Source organism: Acomys minous (genome assembly GCF_964271855.1).
Source record: "Acomys minous genome assembly, chromosome: 4".
Lineage (NCBI taxonomy): Eukaryota > Metazoa > Chordata > Mammalia > Rodentia > Muridae > Acomys > Acomys minous.
The window spans coordinates 50,911,221-50,935,912 of NC_140486.1; the positions used below are offsets into that span (position 1 = coordinate 50,911,221).

General features: G+C 48.3%; 1 protein-coding gene and 1 pseudogene across 2 annotated transcripts; one reads left to right on the plus strand and one right to left on the minus strand.

The window, feature by feature from the left end:
• Positions 1-387: 387 nt before the first annotated feature.
• Positions 388-22,923, plus strand: GFRA3 (GDNF family receptor alpha 3). Its single transcript, XM_084778420.1, has 8 exons — positions 388-809; positions 8,293-8,580; positions 12,774-12,866; positions 16,037-16,349; positions 21,130-21,233; positions 21,395-21,529; positions 21,905-21,993; positions 22,204-22,923. Exons 1-8 carry the CDS (start codon positions 734-736, stop codon positions 22,291-22,293), a joined length of 1,188 nt encoding a protein of 395 aa, XP_084634546.1. The 5' UTR covers positions 388-733; the 3' UTR covers positions 22,294-22,923.
• LOC311595753 (transcription elongation factor 1 homolog) lies at positions 5,840-6,176 on the minus strand (annotated as a pseudogene). Its single transcript has one exon. The product of its transcript is annotated as a transcription elongation factor 1 homolog (transcript).
• Positions 22,924-24,692: the final 1,769 nt, after the last annotated feature.

Genomic DNA, 24,692 nt, shown 5'->3' on the forward strand with positions numbered 1-24,692 from the left:
ATAATCATAAAATCTTACCCTTGGGAATACTTACTTAAGGGCAAATGGGATAATGGATGTGCAAATTCACACGAACGCTTACACACACACACACACACACACACACACACACACACACACACACTAAATCAAGACACCTTTGAACCGCGACGTTCAAGGTTTCTTGGTTTGGTTTGGCTTTGTTTTTGAGACAGGGTGTCACTCTGTGGCCCAGGCAGGTCTGGAACTCACTATGCGAGTCAGGCTTCAGTCAACTCATGGCAAGCCTCCGGCTTCCACCTCCTGAGTGCTGGGATTTCAGGAATGGGCCAGCACACCTGGTGGATTCAAGCAAGATCTCATTTGTGGCGGTTATTGTTCCTGGATGGGCACAGGGTTCGGAAAGAAGTGCTTTGTTTCTGACAAACACTTAACAGCAGCAATCTTGCCCGGGAAATTGGTGGGCAGATTCTAGCGGTGCAGGCTGTTGACCCCAAGCCGCACTAAGGTCTCGTCCCATTCTGGATCCGGGAAAATAGCCGCCGGATGCTGCCGGGCGCTTCAGAGTTGGAGGGCGGTGCCCGCGACCCTAGCAGGAGAGTGGCGGCGCCGCGAGGAGGGGCGGGAGGCGGCAGTGGGAGGTGCAGGCGAGGCAGCCCAGCTCGTCCGAGCCCCGCGCACCAAAGAAAGGGATCGCGGCTCCCTGCGCCTGCTGAGTGCCCGGGGAGCGGATACCCGGGGTCCACACCCCGCCATGGGGCGCTCCCGGAGCCCACACCCGCCGCTGGTCCTGCTACTGGTGCTGTTACTGTGGCTGCCCTTTGGAACAGGTAAGTGTGGCCCGCGCTCTCGGTTAGCCCTGGGGGTGTAGGGCAGGTGGAGGTGAGAGTTTTGGTGGGGCACAGGCTGCTGCCGCCAAGAGTGAGTGCAGCTAGAAGGTTGCACTCTTCTGTCTAGACTGGGGAACTGGAGTACGAAGCCCAGAGTTTCAGAAGGGGGTGGTTTCCAAGGCAATACAAGAGTATGGACTCCTGTAGATTGAGTTTAGCAAATCTTGGCCACCCAAGCATCTCTTTCCCCCTAGTTCTGCTTCTTCCCTCTTTTGAGGTGTATTCGAAGTAGTCATAGGACCACCCGCAGCCAGGCACTACCAGGTTAGCATCCCCAGGAGGTGAAAATCTGATCACAGGCTGCCCCTGGCTCTAAGTGGCCTTCAACTCTTTGATACCGCTTAAAGGAAGCAGAAACTAGGTACAGGTAAAGACGGAAATTGCATAGACTGGCCACAGAATAGGCTTGTAAACTGCCTAGAATTTGCTAACCTCATAACCTAGTTGTATTGTTGAGAATTTTACCACCAACCTGCTCTCTTCTTACACTGGGATATGCGTTTTAATGAATTAACTTTGGAGACAGAGACTTATGTAGTGGTCCTGTCCCAGAATTGGCTAGGAAGATGACTCTGAATGCCTAAGGTTCCTGCTTCATCCCAAGTGCTGGGGTTACAGATGTGTGCCACCAGCACAGCCTCCCGTTCTGGGGGTGGAGCCAAAGGCTTTGAGTATGCCAGTGGAGCTCACAACTCAACTACAATCTTTTGTTGTTTACTTGTGGGTTGTTTGTTTGTTTGTTTGTTTGTATTCTTTCTTAGGCAGGGTCTCACTATGTTGCCTTACCTGGAATTCTCTATATAAATCAGGCTGGCCTCAAACTCACAGAAACCCACTTGCCTCTGCCTCCCAAGTCCTGGGATTGAACTCTTCTTTCTTCCTTCCTTCCTCCCCCTCCCCTTTTCTGAGTTTCATTTGTCTGATACACTTTTTTGGGGGGGTGGTTTGAGACAGAGTTTCTCTGTTTAGCCTTGTCTGTCCAGGACTTGCTTTGTAGGACCAGGCTGGCCTCAAACTCCCAGTGATCCACCTGCCTCTGCCTCCCTACAAGCCTGGCTCTTGATACACTTTTTAAAATTGGAAATAGATTCTTACCTCACAGAATACATTCTCGCCACAATTTCCCCTCCTTCCACTCCCCTCAGCTCCCCTCTACCTCCCTTCTCCCCTGAATCCACTCCCCCTCTATTTCCCTTCAGAAAAGAGCAAACCTCCAAGAGACGGCAACCAAACATGACAGAATACAGCAAGACAAGGCATGAGCCCTCATGTAGGCTGGACAAGGCAATCCAATAGGAGGAAGAGTCAAGAGTCAGAGATACACCTGCTCCCACTGTGAGGAGTCCCACAGAGCCAGTGTAGGGAACTCCCCGTCAGGCTGTATGGCTTGCCTCCAGCAAGATGCCCAGAACAATACCTTCCCCAAAGGATAACTGAGCCACAGTTAGAGTTTTGCGGAACTATGTAGTCCAGGGCCTGATGTAGAACCATGTCCTTCTACCCCATGGAAGAGAGCCTAGGGGCCGCAATCCCTGGAAAGAATGACCGATGCCTTAGGAATGAGGAAAGGCCCACGGAGTCTCACTGTGAGTCTCCTGCCAGAGTGTAAGCAAGAAAGCAAAGCAACAACAACCTAGCTTGTGGGGAGGGAATCCTGAGCAGAGGCCACACACAACAGAGGTGGTGTAACGGAGAAACAGTCACAAACAGGCCATGGAGCTGTAACTCCAGAACTTTCCAGGCTAGCCTGGCCTATATAAACAGCAACACCCTGTCAAAAAAAAAAATATGCAGGGATAGGACAGGAAGGGGAGCAGCATGTTTCTGGGGAGATGGCTCCAACAGGAGAGTGCTTGCCGTGTAAGCACAGAGCTCCAAGTTCCAGATCGCCAGCACCCACATACGGCTCGGAACAGCAGCTCGCATCTGTAACACCAGCAGCAGAAGTGGGAGCTAGAGGTAGACAGCCAGACTAGCCAATGGTGAGCTCCAGGTTCGAGGAGAAACTCTGTCTCAAAAAAAAAAAAAAGGGGGGGAGGAGCTGGAGAGATGGCTTCCAAAGGAGCCGGCTTCAATTCCCAGCACCCACACGGCAGCTCACAGCTGTCTGTAACTCCAGTTCCAAGGATTCTGACACCTTCAGACCAATGCACATAGAATAACATTTTAAAATAATATAAAATAAAATGAAAGCAGGGAGCCATAAAGGAGGACACCTAACGTTAATCAGTGGGCTCCACAGGCACATGACACCCATCCATGTGCACCCAGACACACATGCATACCTGCACATACAACAAACACACAAGAAATAGATGAGAATGGAAAAAAGGGAAGGACTACTCTGGACAGCCTGCCTCCACCAGTAAATCCAGGCAGTAAGAACTCATCAATCTGGCTTGGCTGGCCACCAGGAAACTCCACTAGTCCCAGCATATGGTTGCATGTCAGGGCCAGAGATGAACATTAACCACCTTCCTCATTAACTGGTGCAGGAGAAAGATTGAGAGGTTCACTCTGTAGTAACACTTGTAATCATTTCTTGTAATCAAGCAGCCTTCCCAGGGCCTGGGGATGCAGCTTAGGTGTGTGTACTGTTTTGCATCGTTCATGAGGCCCTAGGGTTTAGTCCCCAGTGCTACACCATACACATACACACACACACACACACACACTCACACATACTCTCACAAAAACACACACTCACATATACATACACATACACTGTCACAAACATACACCACACTCACATATACACTCACCCAAACACACCACACATTCATACACACACTCACAAAAACACACCACACACACTAACACACACAGCACATACATACATATCACACACACTCACACACACACACACACATACACACACACACACACACACACACACACACACACACACACACATACCCCACTACCATCCAGTAGCTACCAAGTGCTGCTTAAGAGTAAAGACCAACAGGGAGTTTTTTGGTGTTCTGTTTTGTTTTGGTTTTTTATTTTTCTATACAGGGTTTCTCTGTGTAACGTTGGCTGTCCTGGACTCGCTGTGTAGACCAGGCTGGCCTTAAATTTACAGATCCACCTGCCTCTGCCTCCCAAGTGCTGGGATTAAAGGCATGCATCGTCATGCTTGGCTTATATGGCTTTTAAATAGTCACTAATTAGGTCTCTAAGAGATTTTCGTTTTTAGGTCAGAGTAGCTGAAGAGTAAGGGAAAGTTGGTGTGGTGGCATGTGACCATGGCACATGGCAATCTGACTTGGCAGCTCTTCAGGAAGCTCCACTACTCCTGACATGTGGCTGCATGTTAGGGTCAGAGGGAAACACTGAATGCCTTCCTCATCGACAAGGTCGGCCTGATTCTCGTAGTGAGTCCTAGAGCAACTGGACTATGTAACAAGTTCCAGCTAGTCACACACTCACTCACACCCCTACACACACACACACACACACACACACACACACACACACACACACACACACACACACCAAAAGAGGAAGGAAGGAAGGAAGAAAAAATTAAAAAAGGAAAGAAAATATGGATCTGTGGTAGCACTTGCCTGGCATAGGTGAGACCCTGGGTTCAATCTCCAGTGCCCAGCGCAGAACTTCAGATAAGAAAGAAAGAAAGGAGCCGGGCGGGCGTGGTGGTGCACACCTGTAATCCCAGCACTCGGGAGGCAGAGGCAGGCAGATCCCTGTGAGTTTGAGGCCAGCCTGGTCTACAAAGCGAGTCCAGGACAGCCGCCAGGTCTATACAGAGAAACCCTGTCTTGAACCACGCCCCCCCCAAAAAAAAGAAAGGAAGAAAGAAGGGCTGGGGATATAGCCGAGAGCTGAAGCCCCTCCCTAGCGTGAGCCCTAGATTAAGTTTCCCAGCAGCCGCCAAGAAGAAAAGAGAACATATGTGGCAATTAAAGCAAACATCTGTGCATTGTATCAATTTATGACCTTGCCCTGAATTAAACCCTGTTTCACAATCTAGGAAGCAACATCTCCTTTTTTTCCTCTTGAAATTTGGAGTGTTTCCCAAGTTCTCTGTGACCTGAGAGGCCAGGGAAGCCAGGAAGGCTCAGGCAGAGGCCCGAGGGAGCTTTTTTCCTTAGGAATGCGTTAGGAACCAGCGTTCAGTTAAGTGTTTGTTTACTTTAGTGACTGCAATGAGACTGAAACTTATGATATTTCTTTCAATGTGCCACTCACCCATACTTAATCATAGTGTCTTTTTAAACTTTTTAGTGTTCTCAACTTGCTTAAATCCATGACCCCCTTTTTGGTAAAGTTTTTTTTTCTTACTTTCTTTTTCCTCCCCCCCCCCTTCTTTCTGCACACACTTTCCTCTCTCCCCGCCTCCCCTTCCCCTGCATGGTGGTGGAGAGCCACTTGCAACAAACCTACATTTATTTATATATAAAACTCAGACCGGCCACTAGCTCATTCCATCATTTCAATCATTTCTTCAAAGGTGAACAAAGAGGCAAATGGTTCTCGCCAGCAAAGCCCAACCAAAGGACCTGGGTGGTCATGGCCTTGGCTCCTAGGCCACAAGCCCAAGGAGGCTGGGAAGGTGGGAAAGTCCAGGACCCCAAGGGCAAAGTGCTGGTGAAGTGACTGAGGGGCCTGGCATGTTGGGAAACTGTCACCAGAGGAGACAGAAACCTAAAGCTCGGGGACAGGGATGGGGGTTGAAGAAGGGGGCGACTCCAAGGCTTTCAGACTCATGTGAGGCACAAGATTCTGTGGGGCCACCTGGGCTGCATGTACCTACAAGCAGTCAGGGACCACCCCTTTAGACTGACAGACAGACACACAGACAAATACACACATATATGCACACACATGCACACATGCAGACACAGTCTACTCATTCACATCCAAAGCCATGGCTGTTACACCCCTGGACCTGCACCCTGGAGCCCTTGAATGTCCATGGGCTGTGAAGGGGCAGGTTCTTGACCTCGCTACTGATTGGCTGTCTCGAAGGTGTCTATCCAGTCTCAGTACACACCCACTGGTTCTAACATGTATGTGATGGGTGCCTGGGATTCCACTATGCACACAGCACGGGAGACGGCTCTAGTGTTGTGAACACGCACAGTGCATTTTCACATCACAAGACTTTTCGAGGTTGCAGAAGGGGTGAATGAACTGGGTCTCCAGGATGCCTGTCATCTTCCTCTTGGGGGGCGGCTTCTGTTTGGACTTCCTTTGTCCCCTGGCTGCAGGGAGATAAAACCTGTATGAGCCCTGCCTCACATCCAAGGCCACTTTACCTGGGCCTGCCTTCTTGCCTGTCATCCTTCCTTCCTTTCTTTCCTTTTTCTCTTTGAGACAAGGTCTCCCTATGTAGTCCTGGCTGTCCTGGAACCCACCATGTGTGTGTAAGGGCAAGTGCCAGTGGAGGCCAGAAAGGGAATAGAATACGGAAGCTGTGAGCGGTTATGAGCTGTCTGGTGCTGGGGACTGAATTCAGGTCCAATGGAAGAACATTATTCTCTCTTAAAAGCTGAGCCATTGCTACGGTGTCTGAGTCTGAGGAAGGAGGGAGGGCGGAGGATTCAAAGCTAGCTTGAGCTCCTTTAAAAGTCTGTTTAAGCTGGGCGTTGGTGGCGCACACCTTTAATCCCAGCACTTGGGAGGCAGAGGCTGGTGGGTCGCTGTGAGTTCGAGGCCAGCCTGGTCTACAAAGTCCAGGACAGCCAAGGCTACACAGAGAAACCCTGTCTCGAAAAATAAAAAACAAAACAAAACAAAAGTGTTTAAAAAAGGGGGGAAACAACAACAAAAAAAAAAAAAAAAAGAAAGAAAGAAAGAAAGAAAGAAAAAAGGAAAAAAAAGAAAGAAGAAAAAAAAGCTAGAGATGTGCCTCAGCAAAGAAGAATGGTTTCTTGGTACCCACAGTTTAAAAAAAAAAAAAAGTCAGTCATGGCTGTGTGTACCTACAACCCTGACACTGTAGGACAGAGACAGGCAGATTCTGAGAGCTTGTTCGCCAGCCAGCAAGCCTAGGCTCCTGGCCTAGTAAGAGATCCTGTAGCAAGGCCACCAGGCCATGAACAATAGAGAAAGACACCCTATGTGTCCTTTTGTGGCTTCTGCACATGTGTGCATAGGCACATGTACTATACATTTGTGTGTAAGTACCACACAGGCAATACAGTGCACAAATAAATACATAAATAAACAAATACATACATGCTAAGATGCAAAAACTCACATATTAAGTGACTGAAATTAAAACTGATCTCTGAGGTTAGCAATAAGATGCTGGTTTTCAAAGCCGAGCTTGGTGGTGTACGCCTTTAATCCTAGCACTCAGGAGGTAGAGGCAGGTGTATCTTTGAGTTTGAGACCAGTCTGGTCTATGGATCGAGTTCCAGGACAGTCAGGGCTACACAGAGAAGCAGTGTCTTGAGAAACCAACAAACCAACAAACAACACCCCCCACACCCCCAACAAGAAGATACTGGTGCCTAGAAGAGAGCGTCTGAGCCATTGGTCAAGTTCTGTCTCTTGACTTTGACGCTGGTTAACATAGATGTATTCAGTTTGTAAAATTCATTTACCTATACATCTTTTAATTCATGGACTTTTCCTGTATGTTATTCTTTGGTTTGTTACTGAGGACATACAAGTGGCTAAAAAGCACATACAAATATGCTCAGCAACTTTAGTCATTAGAGAAATGCCAATAAAAGCTGCAACATGATAATACGTCACACCCACGAGGATGGCCATCCTAGAAACAAAAATGAAAAATAACAAGACCCACTAAGTCTGAGGAGGAGCTAGAATCTTTGCAGGTTGGTTGTGGGAACCTAAAAAATGTAGCTTCTGTAGAAAACAAGTTGAGCATAGCGGGGCTGGCCCTGGCCTGGTGGTTAAGGACACTCTGGAGCCGGGCATGGTGGCGCACGCCTTTAATCCCAGCACTCGGGAGGCAGAGGTAGGCGGATCGCTGTGAGTTCGAGGCCAGCCTGGTCTACAAAGTGAGTCTAGGACGGCCAAGGCCAAGGCTACACAGAGAGACCCTGTCTCGAAAAAAAAAGAAAAAAGAAAAAAAAAAAAAGGACACTCTGCTGCTCTGGCAGAGGACCCAGTTTTGGTGCTCAGTACCCACGTAGAGGCTCACAACTGTGTCAAACTCTCCTTGAAACTCTCCTGAAACTGCAGTTATGGAGTGCTGTGAACCATCCTCTAGGTTCTGGGAGTCGGATGTGGGTCCTCTGGAAGAGCAGCTGGTGCTCTTAGCTGCTGATCTCCTCAGCACCCTCCGTGCTTATTCCTAAAGCGCTTTTGTGACAGATAACCTCAGGCTTTCTTGTGATTTCACCGGGAGTCTCCCCTACCCTACTTCATGACTTAGTGTTCCCAGGCAGAATTTTGTGGCCTCATTTGATTTCTGTCTTTGCAGGAGACTCCCTTCCTACAGAGAACAAGTTTGTGAACAGCTGTATCCAGGCCAGGAGGAAATGCCAGGCTAATCCTGCTTGCAAGGCTGCCTACCACCACCTGGAGTCCTGCACCTCTGGTTTAAGCACCCCATTGCCTTTAGAGGAGTCTGCCATGTCTCCAGACTGCCTAGAGGCAGCGCAGCAGCTCAGGAACAGCTCGCTGATAGGCTGCACATGCCACCGGCGCATGAAGCACCAAGCTGCCTGTCTGAACATTTACTGGACCGTTCACCCTGCCCGAAGCTTTGGTAAGGCTGCTGTCCCGGAGTGGACTAAGTTATGAAGGTGGATTTTGGGAAATCATTTCTCAGTGGTGTAGGACAGGCCACATAGTTAATTTTGGTTTGGTTTTTTTGAGACAGGGTTTCTCTGTGTAGCCCTGCCTGTCCTCGATTCACTTTGTAGAGCGGGCTGTCCTTGAACTCACAGCGATCCACCTGCCTCTGTCTCCTGAGTGCTGGGATTACTGGTGTGTGCCACCACGCCAGGCTGGGGAGGTAGCTCAGCCAGCTCATGACTGTCCGTAACTCCAGTTCCAGAGGATCTGGCACTTGGACACTTTTCTGTTTTAGCCAAGGGTTAAGCTTAGACTGGCCTCCGCTGTGCCGTCCTCCTGCCTTCAACCTTCCAGTGTAAAGAACACAGGCACACGGCCTGGCTCCTGGAATTCTCTCTGCTGGGTCTGGATCTGATTCCTCTTGATCTAGGAACCCAAAAGCTGAAGAGACAAGTGATCTGCCTTACATACATACTCAGTGTGGAGTAAGGAACAGAGGAGACACAAATAAGGCTCACAGAAAGGCCATGGATGGGAGGCACGTGGTACGTAATGGAAGGCTCTTCCCGAGGAAGAGGAGTGCTCCCTTTGCCTTAGGGGAGGACTTGGCCTGACCGTTGTTCTCCAGGGCTCTCAGCCCAGCCCTCTGCCACGTTCTTGCTTTTCTGGTATTCTCTTTGGCCATTGTTAAAATGGGTATTAGTGATGGAAGCCTCCTTGGGGACTGAGCAATATTCTTAGCCTGCTTTCTGCCTGGAGGATGCTGGGTAACCCTTGGATGTACAGCACGTAATTACTTTTTATAGCTTTGATTTCTCATGTGTCCAGTAGCCTTTCCCACAGTAAGACATGTGCCTCTTTCTAGACCTAATTAAAAGTTCCTTACCATAGACAGATGGTGACGGTGCACGCCTTTAATCCCAGCACTCAGGAGGCAGAGGCAAGCAGATCTCTGTGAGTTTGAGGCCAGCCTGGTCTACAAAGTGAGTTCAGGACAACCAAGACTACGCAGAGAAATCCTATCTCAACAAGAACCAAACACAAACAAAAAAATCTCTTCTCTTTGTCAAGCCTCCGTGGGAGAGTCCCTGCTTTAGTCTTTTTATTTTGTTCTCCTGAGTGTATTTGTCCAACTGGAAGGATTTACTGCTTACCCCCTGATCAACTGAGAGATCTTAGTGAGCAGCAGGATGCATGTGGTCTTGTTTTTCTTCCCAGCTGAGTTACAGCTTATAACTCAGAGCCTTTCCTGCCTTATTTTCTGTGCTTGAGTATGACAGAAGCTCGCATCTCTTAATCCTCTAAGTCTTGAATTTCCTAGATTCTGGTTTCAACATGACTAGCTTTTGGAGTGTGTGTGTGTGTGTGTGTGTGTGTGTGTGTGTGTGTGTGTGTGTGTGTGTGTGTGTGTAGGCCAGCAGTTGTGTATATGTGTGTATGTGATGTCTATGTGTATATGATGTGAATGTGTGTATGTTTGGAGGCCATCAGTTGTGTGTGTGTGTGCATATATGCATGTATGTGTATATATATATATATATATATATATATATACATACATACATACACAATGATGTGTTTGTCTGTGTATATGATGTGACTGTATAGGTGTTTGGAGGTCAGTAGGTGTGTGTTTGTGTGTGTGTATGCATGAGTGTGCATGTGAATGAGTGTGTGTGTTTGGAGGCCAGCTCGGGAGGAATCCACCTGTCCTTGTACCCCAGAACTATCAAGGTCTCTATGCTCAGATTTTTTTAATGTGGTGCTGGTAATCCAAGCTCAGATTTGCATACTTGCACAGCCAGCACTTTAATTGACCACTGCTCAATAATTATTGTTGTTGATGATGATGAGGTTACACTATGCCGCCCAGGTTGGTCTAGATCTCCTGCACTTAAGCAAGCCTCCTGCTTTAGCCTCCCAAGTGACTAGTTCCCTCAGTTTAGGCCAAACTGGACAGTTCTCTTCTCAGCTGCTGTTTGTTTTACAGCCCCTTGCCAATCACAGCCAATCACAGCCAATACACAGCAATAAGCTTCTTCATCTCAGGTTCTTCCCTTGAGCATCCAAGTTCAGTCATCGCCCGCCTTGTGCACCGTCTTCCCAGTTATTGCAGGTAATGATTTTAGGAAGAGCATTGCTACTGCCTGGGGACATCAGTCTTCCAGCCCTACATAACAGCCTCCTTACCTCCCATGGCCCCGGTCACAAAGCAAAGCCACACACTTGGAAGTTGTTGTTACTATAGAAATCTATTTCTAGAATCTAAGTTTTCATTTTCTCCTCTGTGTTTAATTTTTTCCCCTCTTCTGGTAGAAGGACTCTAACCCAGGCTTGCCCTTGCTGTGCAGACTCTCTGCCATTGACCTCTGCCCCTGGCCCTCACCACAACATATTAAAGAAGAATTCTCATGTTAAGCTGCAGTTCCAACAAGCCCTCCCCAACACCACTGACTTTTAAAAAGAAAACTGTATTTGTTGCTCTGGTGCCAGCTTCTAACAGTTAACTGTTTTCTCCCTTTGGTCTTCATGGAGGGTCCAGGCTGGTAGAGGGAACAGCGGAGGAGCCAGACTATGGAATAGCTCTTAAACCTTCTGCTCCAGTGTGAGTGACATAATTTCTGCCGACACTCCATAAGCCAATGCAGGTCACATGGCCAAACCTGACCCCAGTGGGCTGAGCGTGTGTCCCTCTCACTGGTGACAAGGAAATCCCATGGCAACAGGTGGGCGGTGTGATGCTCCCAGGCCTGGGTAACTGGAAGTCACCGTCTACTCTATTCTTTGTCCCCGCTTTCCACTCCTCGACCCAATCGCTTTTTCCTTTTGCTCTTCCCTGGAGACCTTGTCTGGGACTCTCTGCCTTCCTTCCTCCTCTTTAGGACCTCCCAGTCCTTCCTGTGTAAAGCCCATCTCTCCAGGCCTCAAGATGCGTTTACAAGGCCTATTGGGTGACACCCAGCAAGCTCACCTTTCCCCGCCCCCCAATATTATTGATTCATTGATTTAGAGGCTGGGTCTCATGTGCCCAGGCTGGCTTCTAGTTTGCTGTGTAGCCAAGGATGACCATGAGCTCTTGCTCTGCCTGCCTCCACTTCCTGAATGCTTGTATTACAGGCAGGAACCACCGTGCCCAGTTTATTCTTAGTGCTGTAGGTGGAACCAAGGGCTTTGTTCATGCCAGGCAAGCACCCTAACAACTGAACTACCTCCTAATGTATGAGCTTTTACCCACCGTGCTTATGACCTAATTAAGTCTCTTCAGGAGCCCATAGTCCCATGGGGTGACTGGGAGAAAAGTGTTGGCTGTGAGGTCACTGTGTCTTTTCTTCCTCTGGTTTTCCTCATTTTGGTCCAACTTAGGCCCTGACCTCACTTCTATGTTTTTGTCTTGTATCCCGTGTCTCTATAGGCAGTGGTTAAGCCTAGATCACAGTCCATTTCTGTCCCTTCCCTACTGGCAAGAGAAAGCGACTCCTTGTTTGATTGTATGCCCACAGGCAATGTCTATACTTACAAACAAATTCTGGACTCAATGTATATTTTATAGCCCACCACATCCCCACCCCTTTTTTGAGAGAAAGAGTCTTGCTATGTAGCTCTGGGTGGCATGGGACTTGCTGTATAGACCAGGATAGCCTCTAATTCAGAGATCTGCCTACCTTGTCCCAGAGTAGAAAGGAGTGCACCACTGTGCCTAGCCCATTTCCCCTTCTTATTGAGCTAATGTGAATCGAAGCAGGTCAGTTAATGTCTCCTACACAGTTTCCTCTCACCTACTCAAAGACGTTAGGAAGGACAGAATGAAGGGTGTGTGTGTGTGTGTGTGCATGCATGTGTGCGTGTGTGCGTGCGTGCGTGCGTGCGTGCGTGTGTGCGTGCGTGCGTGTGTGTGTGTGTACAGGAGCGCTTGGGATCCAATCTGCTTAACAAATGATAGCTCTTAATTATTCTCATGTATTTATTTATCGGGCCTAAGCTGTACCTTTATGACTGAATTATTATTCCCGTCTCTGCATGGCTTGCAGCTTTCTAGGTAAGAAGAGGCCCCATCTTGTTTTGCTATATGAGGCCTTGCAGCCTGACCCAGCGTCTTCAGGCCTCCCTGTTCCCCCTCACAAGCCCTTGTCCTTGACACACACACACACTCTCTGTTCTCTCCAGGTGACTACGAGTCTGATGTCTCCCCCTATGAAGACACAGTGACCACCAAACCCTGGAAGATGAATCTCAGCAAGCTGAGCATGCTTAAACCAGGTGTGGAGGACAAGCCTGGGATGGGAAAGGGAGGCTGGGCCTGGGTTCTGGGGGGAGCACAAACTGGGGCGGGGGACGTAGGGGAAGAGTTCCTAGCCTGCTGTATTGGGATGGAAGTCTGAGCTGTGGTGCATGGTCTACGATCACAGGAGTCATCAGAAAGCAACAGTTATCAGGGAAACCTCCAGAGCCCATTAGGCCCCTGGTCCTCAGGAAGGGCGTGTGAGAGGGGCAGCAGCGGAGGAGGCAGAAAACACACTGAAGTGGAGTATTTACCCACATTTAAGGTGGCCAGGAAAGCAGTTTTTTCAAAAGTCCCCAAGGACAATGAAATTGCTTGTTATCAACCATTCTAATGGGGTGGGTGAGGTGTTGGGCAGAAAAGAGCAGCAAGCATCTCACTCCCCGCAGGGGTCACTCAGCCCAGTGAGGACTAGGATGCACATGTTTTTCTCCAGGACAATGAGGCTGTGAACTAATTGAGAAAGAATACGCAAATGCACAGCTGGGTGTGGTAGTTCATTCCTTAATGAAAGCTCTTTAAAAGCAGAAACAGGACAGTTGGGAGTTCAAGGTCATCCTCTGCTACTGAGTACATTCTGGGCCAGCCTGGGATACCTAAAAAAAAAAAACCAAAAGCAAAAAATATACACAGATGGTGCCTTTTAAGATGTAAGTAAGATTTATTGTATAGTTGGTCCTGTATTTTTCAAAATCAGGATTTTTCTTGTTTTCGGAACAGGGTCTTGTTATGTAGCCCAGACTGACCTGGGAGCCTTACTTTTCCTGCTTCTGCCTCCAAGTGCTGGAATTATATGAGTTCACTCCTGTGCCTGGAAGAAGTACAAACATACACATATATGTATGTGTGTATATATATATTTTGTTTGTTTGTTGTTTTTTTTTTTTGAGGCAAGTCTCACTGTGTAGCCCTAGCTGGCGTGGAACTCACTATGCAGATGAGGCTAGCCTCAAGTTCACAGATCCCTGCCGGTGTCTCCTAAGTACTGGGATTCAGACCTCTGCCGCCACACCCAGATTACAAATTAGAATTTTTTTTGAGTTTTATAGTATAGCCATTTATGGATATTAGAATTGGAATTTTGAGGAAATCCCCACAGCTTCCTACACAATAAACCCATTAGGAGGAATCAGTAAATAACCTGTCAAAATCACAGGCTGCTGGAATATTTTGTTTGTTTGTTGGAATATTCTATTAATTGAAATGTCATCGGGAGTGTGCAGCTGTAGCTCAGTAGTGTGCGCACAGCATGTATGGGGTTTAGCCCTTCAACCCCATACATAAAAAACATCATGCTAATTTTTCGTGTGTGAATCAGTAAATGAAAGCTGGGCAAGTCATGTGACACTGAGTAGATTAAAGGAAAGATGGACATGGCGGCTCACACCTACGGCCTCAGCACTCCTGAGGGAGAGTAGGAGGAGGCTCAGAAGCTCAAGGTCACCCTGCTAGATGGTGAGCTCACGGCCGATCGGGCTACGGGGGTCCCTGTCTCCACAAGTGACAGACAAGGTAGACAAATGAGATGGCTGAGAGGGTGAGGGCACTGCCAAGCCTCCCCACCTGGGTCCCATATGGGGGAGGGAGAGAGCCAACTTCCTCAAGTTGTCCTCCAACTCTTACACGCTCCATAGCATCACACACACACACATCATACATACAACACACACACACAACACATCATACATACAACATACACACAACACATACACCTCATACACACAACACATCATACATATACACACATGTATACAACCCATACACATCACACATACAACACACACATATAACACGACACACAATCATACATACAACACACACATACTCACCATACACACAACACACACACTCACATCATACCTACAACACACTGTCACATATATACTCACACATATAACATATTCTTACACACTCATGCACAACACACACACACATCGTACATACAACTCATATACAGAATTAAAAAAAAAAGAAAAATGCCCCCTCAAAAACAAACAAATAAAACTTAACAGAATACAAAAGTCCCTGGTAGGAAACTGGGACAGAGGCGAGGACATCCTATTGGGACTCTAGATGAGAGAAGCATGGGAGAATGGCAAAGTAGAAGGATCCAGAGGGTCCTAGAAACCTACAGAAGAACATTATGATAGGCAGATTTGGGCCCAGGGGTCCTGCTCAAACTATGGTACCAGCCAAGGACAATACAGGCAGTAAACTTTAAACCCCTACCCAGATCTAGACAACGGACAGGACATTCTCCACAGTTGAGTGGAGATTGGGGTCTGACTTTCACACGTACTCTGATGCCTCATATTTGACCACGTCCCCTGGATGGGGAGACCTGGTGGCACTCAGAGGAAGGATAGCAGGCTACCAAGAAGAGACTTAATACTCTAAGAGCATATACAGGGGAAGGAAGTCCCCCTCAGCCACAGCCATAGGGGAGGGGAGTAAGGGGAAAATGGGAGGGGGGGGAGGAATGGGAGGATACAAGGGATGGGATAACCATTGAGATGTAATATGAGTAAATTAATAAAATAAAATTTAAAACAAAAACAAAAACAAAAAACAAAAGTCCCTGGTGGCACAAGTTTTTAATCCCAGCACTTGAGAGGCAGAAGCAGGCATATTCCTGTAAGTTCGAGGCCAGCCTGGTCTACAAAGCGAGTCCAAGACAGCCAAGGCTACACAGTGAAACCTTGTCTTGGAAAACAAATAAACAAACAAAAACCAAAAGCAAAACAAAACAAAACAAAACAAAAAAACAAAGGCCCCACGCAAAGCAGAGCAGAATTTGGTTGGCCCCATTTTAGCAGCTGGGAAGTTCTCTGGAGTGCTGCAGACCTTGGCGTTTGTGATTCCCGGATCGTGGAAGCTGGTTTGTGTCTCTGCGCTGCCTGCTGCTTGTGAGCCAGATAGATGAGTTAGACGTATGTGCATGGTGCCGCATGATGATGACGGCGATGGTGACGATGATTTTACCAGACAAGATGAAGACAGGGAACCAGATAGAGTTTGTGAGAGAAGTGTTAGGAGTGGCTTAATTTCCGGGTGCCTTCCTCTCTGCCACCTCAGCTACTTGTCATGAGGGGTTGCTGGATTTCCTAGTGAGACTCTGCCTGGTGACTTGGTGCTACTCTCCCCACAGACTCGGACCTGTGCCTCAAATTTGCTATGCTGTGTACTCTTAACGACAAGTGTGACCGCCTGCGCAAGGCCTACGGGGAGGCGTGCTCGGGCATCCGCTGCCAGCGCCACCTCTGCCTAGCCCAGCTGCGATCCTTCTTTGAGAAGGCTGCGGAGTCCCATGCTCAGGGGCTGCTGCTGTGTCCCTGTGCGCCTGAAGATGCCGGCTGTGGGGAGCGCCGGCGCAACACCATCGCCCCCAGTTGCGCCCTCCCTTCTGTGGTCCCCAATTGCCTGGATCTGCGGAGCTTCTGCCGGTCGGACCCTCTATGCAGGTGCCGTGAGAGGGAGGACAGGACGGGCAGGGATGTGGCACACCTCTGTACCCTCCCAGCTGGATCGGATTTCCCACAGAAACCCTGAGCCCACGACCCCTCCCGCCTTGCCTTCTACCCTTGCGCGTGCGTGGCTGTCCACTACATTATGTGGCCTAAGATTCTCTCTCAATTTCCCGAGTGCAGGGATTATAAAGATGCCCCAACAATTCTGGCCATGGCACTTATTTTATTATTTTTTAAAACAAGGTTTCATATAGCCCTGAACCGTTTTGACCTTTCCTCTACTTTCTAAATACCTGGCCAACTTAGTGAGTTCCAGGCCAGCCAGGGCCACAAAGTGTGACCCTGCTTTTAAAAAAACAAACAAAACAATGGCTAAAACGTACACTTATTTATTCGTTTATTCAGCGGGATGAAGGAGGTGGCATAGTCCTACAACCTCAGGAGGCACAGTGCACTTGTGGAAGTGAAAGGCCAACTCTTTCCTTCCTGTGGATAGAGAAGGAGGGAACTCAGGTTTTCAGGCTTTTTGATGAGTATTGACTTTAGCTCACTGATTCTGGGTACTCTTTTTCTCTTTCTTTCTTTTTCTCTCTTTTTGTTTGTTGTTTGTTGCTTTTGTTTGCGTTGTTTTTGTGAGACAAGGTTTCTCTGTGCAGCCCTGGGTGTCCTGGAACTGAATATGTAGATCAGGCTGCCCTCAAGCTCAGAACTCTGTGCCTCTGCCTCCTGAAAGCTGGGGCAGGTGGGGTGGGGCACTGGGGTGTGGTGGTTTGCATCTATAAGCTGAGACAGGAGAACCCTCAAAGCTTCCAGGAGCACCAGAAGCAGGCAGCCACAGAAACATGAAGGTCTGTCTCAGCAAGATGGGAGGTGAGAGGTGACTCCAGAGAGTGGCTGTCATCCCCTGACACAGCCTGTGGCACCATAACCACCCATATAAATAAGGGAAAAATTAATTCAAAAAGAAGGTTGGGCATAGTGGCCCATACCTGTAATCCCAGGAGGAGCATTCAGGAGGCAGAGGCAGACAGATCTCTTAACTTTGAGGCCATCCTGGTCTACATAGCAATTTCCAGGCCAACCAAGGCTACACAGAATAACTTTGTCTTGAAAAAAAAAATCAAAGCAAAACACAATAAAATTCCAAACCAGGATCATGGCTTACACCTGAACTCTCAGCATTTGGAAGCCAAAGGAGAAAGATCAGGAATTTTAAAAATCCTCATAAACACCCTGAACTCGAGAGGGCTATGTAAGACTCCGTCTCAGAAAACTCCCCAAATTAGAAAGAAATCAAAGCCAAGCTCTTAACAAACCCTGGGAATCACTGAGCGTTTTCTTTCCCCCATGAGGCTCAGCAATCAGAGCAGCTTAATTCTGACCTGAGTGAGTCCCACGACCAGGTATCACTATCCTAGTTTTTGCAGAAAACTAAAAAAAAACCTTACAAGCCAGAGGCAGAAGGAAATTTAAGACCATCTTGAAAAACACAGCAAGACTGTCTCAAAAGATGAAAATTAAAAGTGTAATGAGAGCCGGGTGCGGTGCCTCACACCTGTAATCCCAGCACTCGGGAGGCAGAGGCAGGCAGATCTCTGTGAGTTCGAGGCCAGCCTGGTCTACAAAGGAAGTCCAGGACAGCCAAGGCTATACAGAGAAACCCTGTCTCGAAAAAACAAAAGAAAAAAAAAGTGTAATGAGAATCTCATTACAAAGCTTATTATTATCACAATTAATGTATACTAATAAAAAATATGTCAAAACATCACTCAATATTCTGTTACTGTATTCTGGAGAGCATTTCCTGCCAGACATTTTCTATCTAGACAACAAAAATAGACACACATGTGTCTTGAGTTTTCCACCTATGATATGTATCTCACCTCATAAGTAATTTCCTAAGGAGGCAGGGTAGGTAGGAGTAAGACGTTTCAAAGTCAGACAGAGGTGACTTAAGTGCTAGAGAGGTGTCTCAGAGGCAAAGGGACTTGAGGCCGTTGCAGAGGGCTTGAATCCAGTTCCCACATAATGCCTTACAACTGTCTATAACTCCAGTGTCAGGAGATCCAACTCCATCTTCTGGTCTCCAAGGGCACCGGGTATACATGTGCTGCACATACATGCACGTAGGCAAACACCTCTGTACATAAAATACAAATAGATGAATCTTTTTAAAAAGCTTATACTTGGAGCTCTCAATAATAATACTAACATGTCCAGCCACTTATCATGGACTTGATGCTGCCTTAAATACTTAAATGCGTAGTTGTCTAAGCCTCATGCTACTACTATTTTGTATCATCCTCAATTGAGCAAATCATAGAAAAAAGAAGTAAAACAAGATATCCCAGGTTTATAGGTAGAGAGTCTGGTTAATTTTTTCCCTTTTTGGTTTTTCAAGACAGGGTTTCTTTGTAGTCCTGGCTATCCTAGACTTGCTTTGTAGACCAGTCTGGCCTTCAGCTCACAGAGATGGGCCTGTCTCTGCCTCCCTAGTGTTGAGATTAAAGGTGTATGCCACCATGCTTGGCCTTTTTTTTTTTTTTTAAACTCTTTTTGTTGCAGCTGATGGTGGTTTTCTTTTGTTTGGTTTTGGTTTTTTCCAGACAGGGTTTCTCTGTGTAGCCTTGGCTGTCCTAGACTTGCTTTGTAGACCAGGCTGGCCTTGAACTCATAGAGGTCTCTCTGCCTCTGCCTTCCAGAGTGCTGGGATTACAGCCATGGGCCACTGTGCCTAGCTTCTTCCTTTTTTTTTTTTTTTTCTTTTTTCTTTTTGGTTTTTCGAGACAGGGTCTCTCTGTGTTAGCCTTGGCTGTCCTGGACTCACTTTGTAGACCAGGCTGGCCTCGAACTCACAGCGATCCGCCCGCCTCTGCCTCCTGAGTGCTGGGATTAAAGACGTGCGCCACCACGCCCGGCTCCTTTTTCTTTTTATTGAGATAGGGTCTTTCTATGTAGGCTTGGCAGGTCGTGAACTTGCTGTGTAGACTGCCTTAGCCTCAAACTCAGAAATCTGCCTGCCTCTGCCTGGGGGTGAAGGTGTTCACCATCAAGTCAGGGTCAAGCCAGATTTCTTCTTTTCCTCTTCCTCTTCCTCTTCTTCCTCCTCCTTCTCTTTTCTTTTTTGGTTTTTCAAGACAGTATTTCTCTATTTTAGCTCTGGCTATCCTGGAACTCACTCTGTAGACCAGGCTGGCCTCAGACTCAGAGATCTGCCTGCCTCTGTCCCTTCAGTGCTGAGATGAAAGGCGTGTGCCACCATTGCCTGCCTCAAGTCAGATGCCCCCATTCTGCGCCCCTGCCGATTACTGCTCTAATAGCCATTGCTGTCATCTCACACATTTTACAGTGAATAAAACACTGGCTCTAAACTGGGCATAGTGGCGGCACATGCCTGTAATCCCAGCACTCGGGAGGCAGAGGCAGCCGGATCTCTGTGAGTTCGAGGCCAGCCTGGTCTAGAAATTGAGTCCAGGACAGCCAAAGCTACACAGAGAAACTATGTCTCATAAAACAAAACAAAAAACCAACCACTGGCCTAGCTTTAAGGAATTCCTCGTTGAGTAGGCATAATAGAGAACTAAACGAATAATTTAGCACAGGGTAAAATATACTTCAAACTGGAGAAATAAACACAGGACATACTCATAATTTTAGCTCCTAGAGGATATTTAGGTGGTTTTGTTTGTTTTAAAGATTTACTGTTTGATTTTACATGTGTTTTGTCTGTCTGCATGTATGTATGTGCATCATGTACAGGCCTAGCACACTGGGAGCCAGAAAAGGGGATCGGACACTCTGAGACTGGAAGCTGTGAGCCACCATGTGGGTGCTAAGAATCCCTAACCTCTAGAAAAGCCACCAACGCTCTTAACTACTGAGCCATCTCTCTAGCCCTGGGGATGACATTTAATTACAGTAATCCATGTAGGAGGGCCCACTGTTGTGAGTGACATGGTTCCCTAGGCTTGGGGTCGTGGACTACATAAAAAAGGAGAAAGTGGGGCCGGGCATGGTGGTGCACACCTTTAATTCCAGAACACAGGGAGGCAGAGGCAAGCAGATCTCTGTGAGTTCGAGGCCAGCCTGGTCTACAAAGTGAGTCCAGGACAGCCAAGGCTACACAGAGAAACCCTGTCTCAGGGAGGGTGTGGGGGGTGGTGTGGGGGGCTGGGAGGCTGGGGGTGAGGGGGAGGAGAAAGTGAGCTAAGTGCAAGCAAACACGCATTCTCCTATCCCTTCTCCGCATCGTAGATATGACTTGCCACTCCAAGTTCCTGCTGCCGTGGGTTCCTGTTATCTTGGACTGTAACCGGGAACTGTGACCTAAAACAAACCCTTCCTCCCCTAAACTGCTTTGTCAGTTTATTTATTTAATCACAACAATGGCAAGAGAATCTAAGAAAACCAGCTTTCCTAACATTAACAATCACAGTGTCTGTAGGCGTCAAACCCTCGGCACAGACCAGGTCCCATGCTGAATGCTGTATGTGCATTCTTCAATCTCACTCTCACAAGAGTCGGCGTGTTGTGCTGCATGCTTTGTGTTCTACAGCCAAGGAAACTTAATAGAAACTGTTGGAGAGCGTGTAACTAGGCACTGTGGAGCCATAGCGATGGGCTGCGCGGCTGCGGCAGCAGTGACTCAATCATGACGGGAGCAGTGCTGAAGGCCGAGGGGGAGCTGGCATGAAGAGAGGCAGGCCAGCTGACGGACAGTGAGGGTGAAGTCCACATCCTCAGTGGGGAACCATGGAAACTTTCTTTCTTCCAGATCACGCCTGATGGATTTCCAGACCCACTGTCACCCTATGGACATCCTCGGGACCTGTGCCACTGAACAGTCCAGATGTCTGCGGGCATACCTGGGGCTGGTTGGTGAGGCTGGGGCCTGTGGGGGGGGACTCAGTAGGCTGGCCAGCTCTGAGGTGTGAATGCTCAGGAGGCCGAACCCCCGGATGGTATAGTCCTGACGTAGGAGAAAGAAGGCGGAGGCTGAAGCTGCCTAGACCTTGACATGCCCTTTCTTCACCCAACAGGCACCGCCATGACTCCAAACTTCATTAGCAAGTTCAACACTAGTGTTGCCTTAAGCTGCACGTGCCGAGGCAGTGGCAACCTGCAGGACGAGTGTGAACAGCTGGAAAGGTCCTTCTCCCAGAACTCCTGCCTCAGTGCGTATCCTCCTCCATCACTCCATCACCCAGGCCCTCAGAGAGAGGACGAGCCAGCTGTGAGGCCACATGGGTCCTGTCCGTCTCTTTAGTCAGAGTGTCCCTCTTCTGGGCCTAGCCCCCCCATCCCTCCAGTCTGAACCTTTCTCCCTTCTGCTAGCCCCTCCCACTCTCAGAATGACCCCCATGTTTCCTCTTCAACTTGGCTAGGCCCCCAGAACTTGAACTAGCAAGCAGACCAGGTCAACACTGCACTCCCACCTCCTACCCACCTGCCACTGTGTGCCAGGGACCCATGGCATTCCCCTTCTTGCCTAGGGAGTCTGAGGAACTTCCTGGCACCTTGCTCCAACCTCCTTTTTCTCCTCTACTTAGCGAAGGCCATTACAGCTAAGATGCATTTCCACAGACAACTCTTCTCCCAGGACCGGGCAGCCTCTACCTTTTCTGTGATGGAGCAGCAGGTAGGCCTCTCTCTGTCATCTCCCACAAGCTTTTACTGCACTAGTTGGGGAAAAATCCAAACCAAGCAGACAAAGGGACAAGATGGGACAGTTGCCATGGATACCAGAGGCCTCTAATGCGCACTTCCCTAGAAGTCATGACTGTTCCCTTAGGCTTAGGTGATGAAGGGAGATGTCCTCTGAGCTGACACAGTTCCATTTCTTCCACAGAACACCGATTCCGCTCTGAGGCCACTGCCCAGGCTGCCCGTTCTTGCTTTCTTCACGCTCTCCTTGATTCTGCTCCAGACCCTCTGGTAGCTGGGCTTCCCCAGGGTCCTCGTCCTCTCCACCACACCCAGACTCACTTGCTGCCCGTTATGAGAAAAATGACAGCTTCTAGAAGAAGATGGCGTGACCAATACGGCAACCCTGAACCAACCAGGCACCCCACCTGCGTATCCCGTGTGCTCCAGATGAGGTGGTCTTGGAAGCGAGGGGCTGTGACCTTCAGACCCCGAGTGACTAGTTTTCAAACCTCCCTTGCCCCTGCTTCTGCCTCAGGCGGCTTGGCTCCTCCTTAGGACTTCGCCTGCCCAGTTTAGCCATATATTCTGGTGGGGGCGGGGAGACAAGGGGGAATGGGGGGGGACGGGGACATGGGACTAGCCCCACCCCAGCCCTTCTTCCTGTTTACCAGGACCACCCGTAGCCTAACAAATCAGTCATCCCCCATTGCATTCCCCGGGAAGGAAGGGCTGAGGGGTCTGAGGCTGCTGAGAAAGACTCGCCCTTTGTCAGGAAGGCGAGAACCTGCTGTCTTCACTGCTCTGCCAGGCAATCCTGAACACCTGGGCATGAAGAACTAAAGCCTTTGGGTCTTGCTTAACCCCTACTGCTGTCCCAAGTCCCCCTATCCCTCTTGTATCATGATTAAACGTTTTGACTTAAGACTTCGATCTTTCCCTATTTTCTTAAATTGTACGTCTCTACTGAATTTGTGGTATGTAGTGGACACAAGGGCACTAGCAGGGTGACGAAGAGCCACAGCAGCCCTACTGCTAACTGCCATGTGATTCCAGGCAAGGCTCTCAGCTGCTCTTGACCCAGAGCTGGAAGAAACAATAGTATCCACCTCAGCTCTGGGTGGTTCTGGGATCCCGCCCCGCACCTACGCCGCAGCCGAGGAGGCTCTTAGTCCACCCCAGCACTTATGGGACCTTTGTGTTACTGATCTGTCCAGATAATAATAGGCCCAGAAGAACGCAGAGGCTGTTCCTTGCTCTCAGGGAATTCAACCCTATCCATAGAGCTGTGAGTGTTCACGCATTCGTTCAGTCACTCTTTCTTTTTTTCTTTGGTTTTTTTCAAGACAGGGTTTCTCTGTGTAGCCTTGGCCATCCTGGACTCACTTTGTAGATCAGGCTGACCTCAAACTCACAGACATCCCCCTGCCTCTGCCTTCCAAAGTGCTGGGATTAAAGGGGTGCGCTACCACGCCCACCCATTTACTTTTACAAAGGGCATGGAATCAGTCCTGTCTCTAAGACACTGAGCTGGATGGAAGAGGTTCTGGTAGCAAGACTCAGATGCTGTTCTCAAACCTCTCACATACCAGAGTAGGGGCCCAGAGAAGACAGTCCAGAAAAAGCAGCAGTGTGATGAACGCAGCAAAACATTATAAAACCAACCCTTGTTTATTGAGCTTATAGTGTGTGGCAAATGGTATTTAATGCATACTGTTTGCAAGAACACACATTAACTCATTTAACACTTTGTTGTAGTTTAAATTTTTAAAAAAAGTTTCTCAAGACAGTTTCTCTCTGTAGCCTTGGCTGTCCTGGACTCTCTTTGTGGCCTCGAGCTCACTGAGATCCACCTGCCTCTGCCTCCCCGAGTGCTGGAATTACAGACATGCACCACTTTGCCTGGCTTTAAAATTATTTTTTAGATTTTTTTTATGCTGATGAGTGTCTTGCTGGAACTCTGGAACAGGAGTTACAGATGGTTATATCTGCCATACAGGTGCTGGGAACCAAACCCAGGTCCTCTGCAAGAGCCACAAGTGATCTTAACTGATGAGCTAACCTCCCAGCCTCATTGTGTTGTAATTTAAATGTGCAGTGTACTCCTATAAGTCTACAGCCATACTAGCTTGTACGTGTGTAATCTCTAAAATGTCCCCCCACAAACTCATATAGTTTTTGTTCTGTTTTGTTGGTTTTTTGAGACAGTGTTTCTGTGCATAAGCTTGGCTGTCCTAGAACTCGATCTGTAGACCAGGCTGGCCCCAAACTCAGAGATGCTTCTGCCTCTGCCTCCTGAGTGCTGGGAACAAAGGCATGGGCCACCATGCCTGGCTTTGTTCGTTCGTTTGTTTAAATATGGAATGCTTCATGAATTTGCGTGTCATCCTTGTGCAGGGACCACGCTAATCTCTGTATCGTTCCAATTTTAGTATAAGTGCTGCTGAAGCGAGCACTTTTGTTTGCTTTGAGACAGACTCTGGGGTGGTTTAAATGAGAATGATTCTATATTTCAATGCCCTTGAACTTTCTCAAACCTGTTTTATTTGGGGTTCTTTAATGCTTATACCTCTCTTCCAACCCACCTACCCTAGATAGGATAGAAAAGAGGTTAATGGGAACAGGAGAAGTAGACCTTTTTAGACTCAGTTCCTTGGAGTGATCATAGTCAGGACTTCAGCAGACCCGGTAAAC

Excerpts from the sequence above, each read along its gene's own strand:
- GFRA3 (XM_084778420.1), top strand. The coding sequence starts at position 734 with ATGGGGCGCTCCCGGAGCCCACACCCGCCGCTGGTCCTGCTACTGGTG. Across the intron at positions 12,867-16,036 it reads GCTGAGCATGCTTAAACCAG|ACTCGGACCTGTGCCTCAAA; the intron begins GTGTGGAGGACA and ends CTCTCCCCACAG. Across the intron at positions 16,350-21,129 it reads CGGTCGGACCCTCTATGCAG|ATCACGCCTGATGGATTTCC; the intron begins GTGCCGTGAGAG and ends TCTTTCTTCCAG.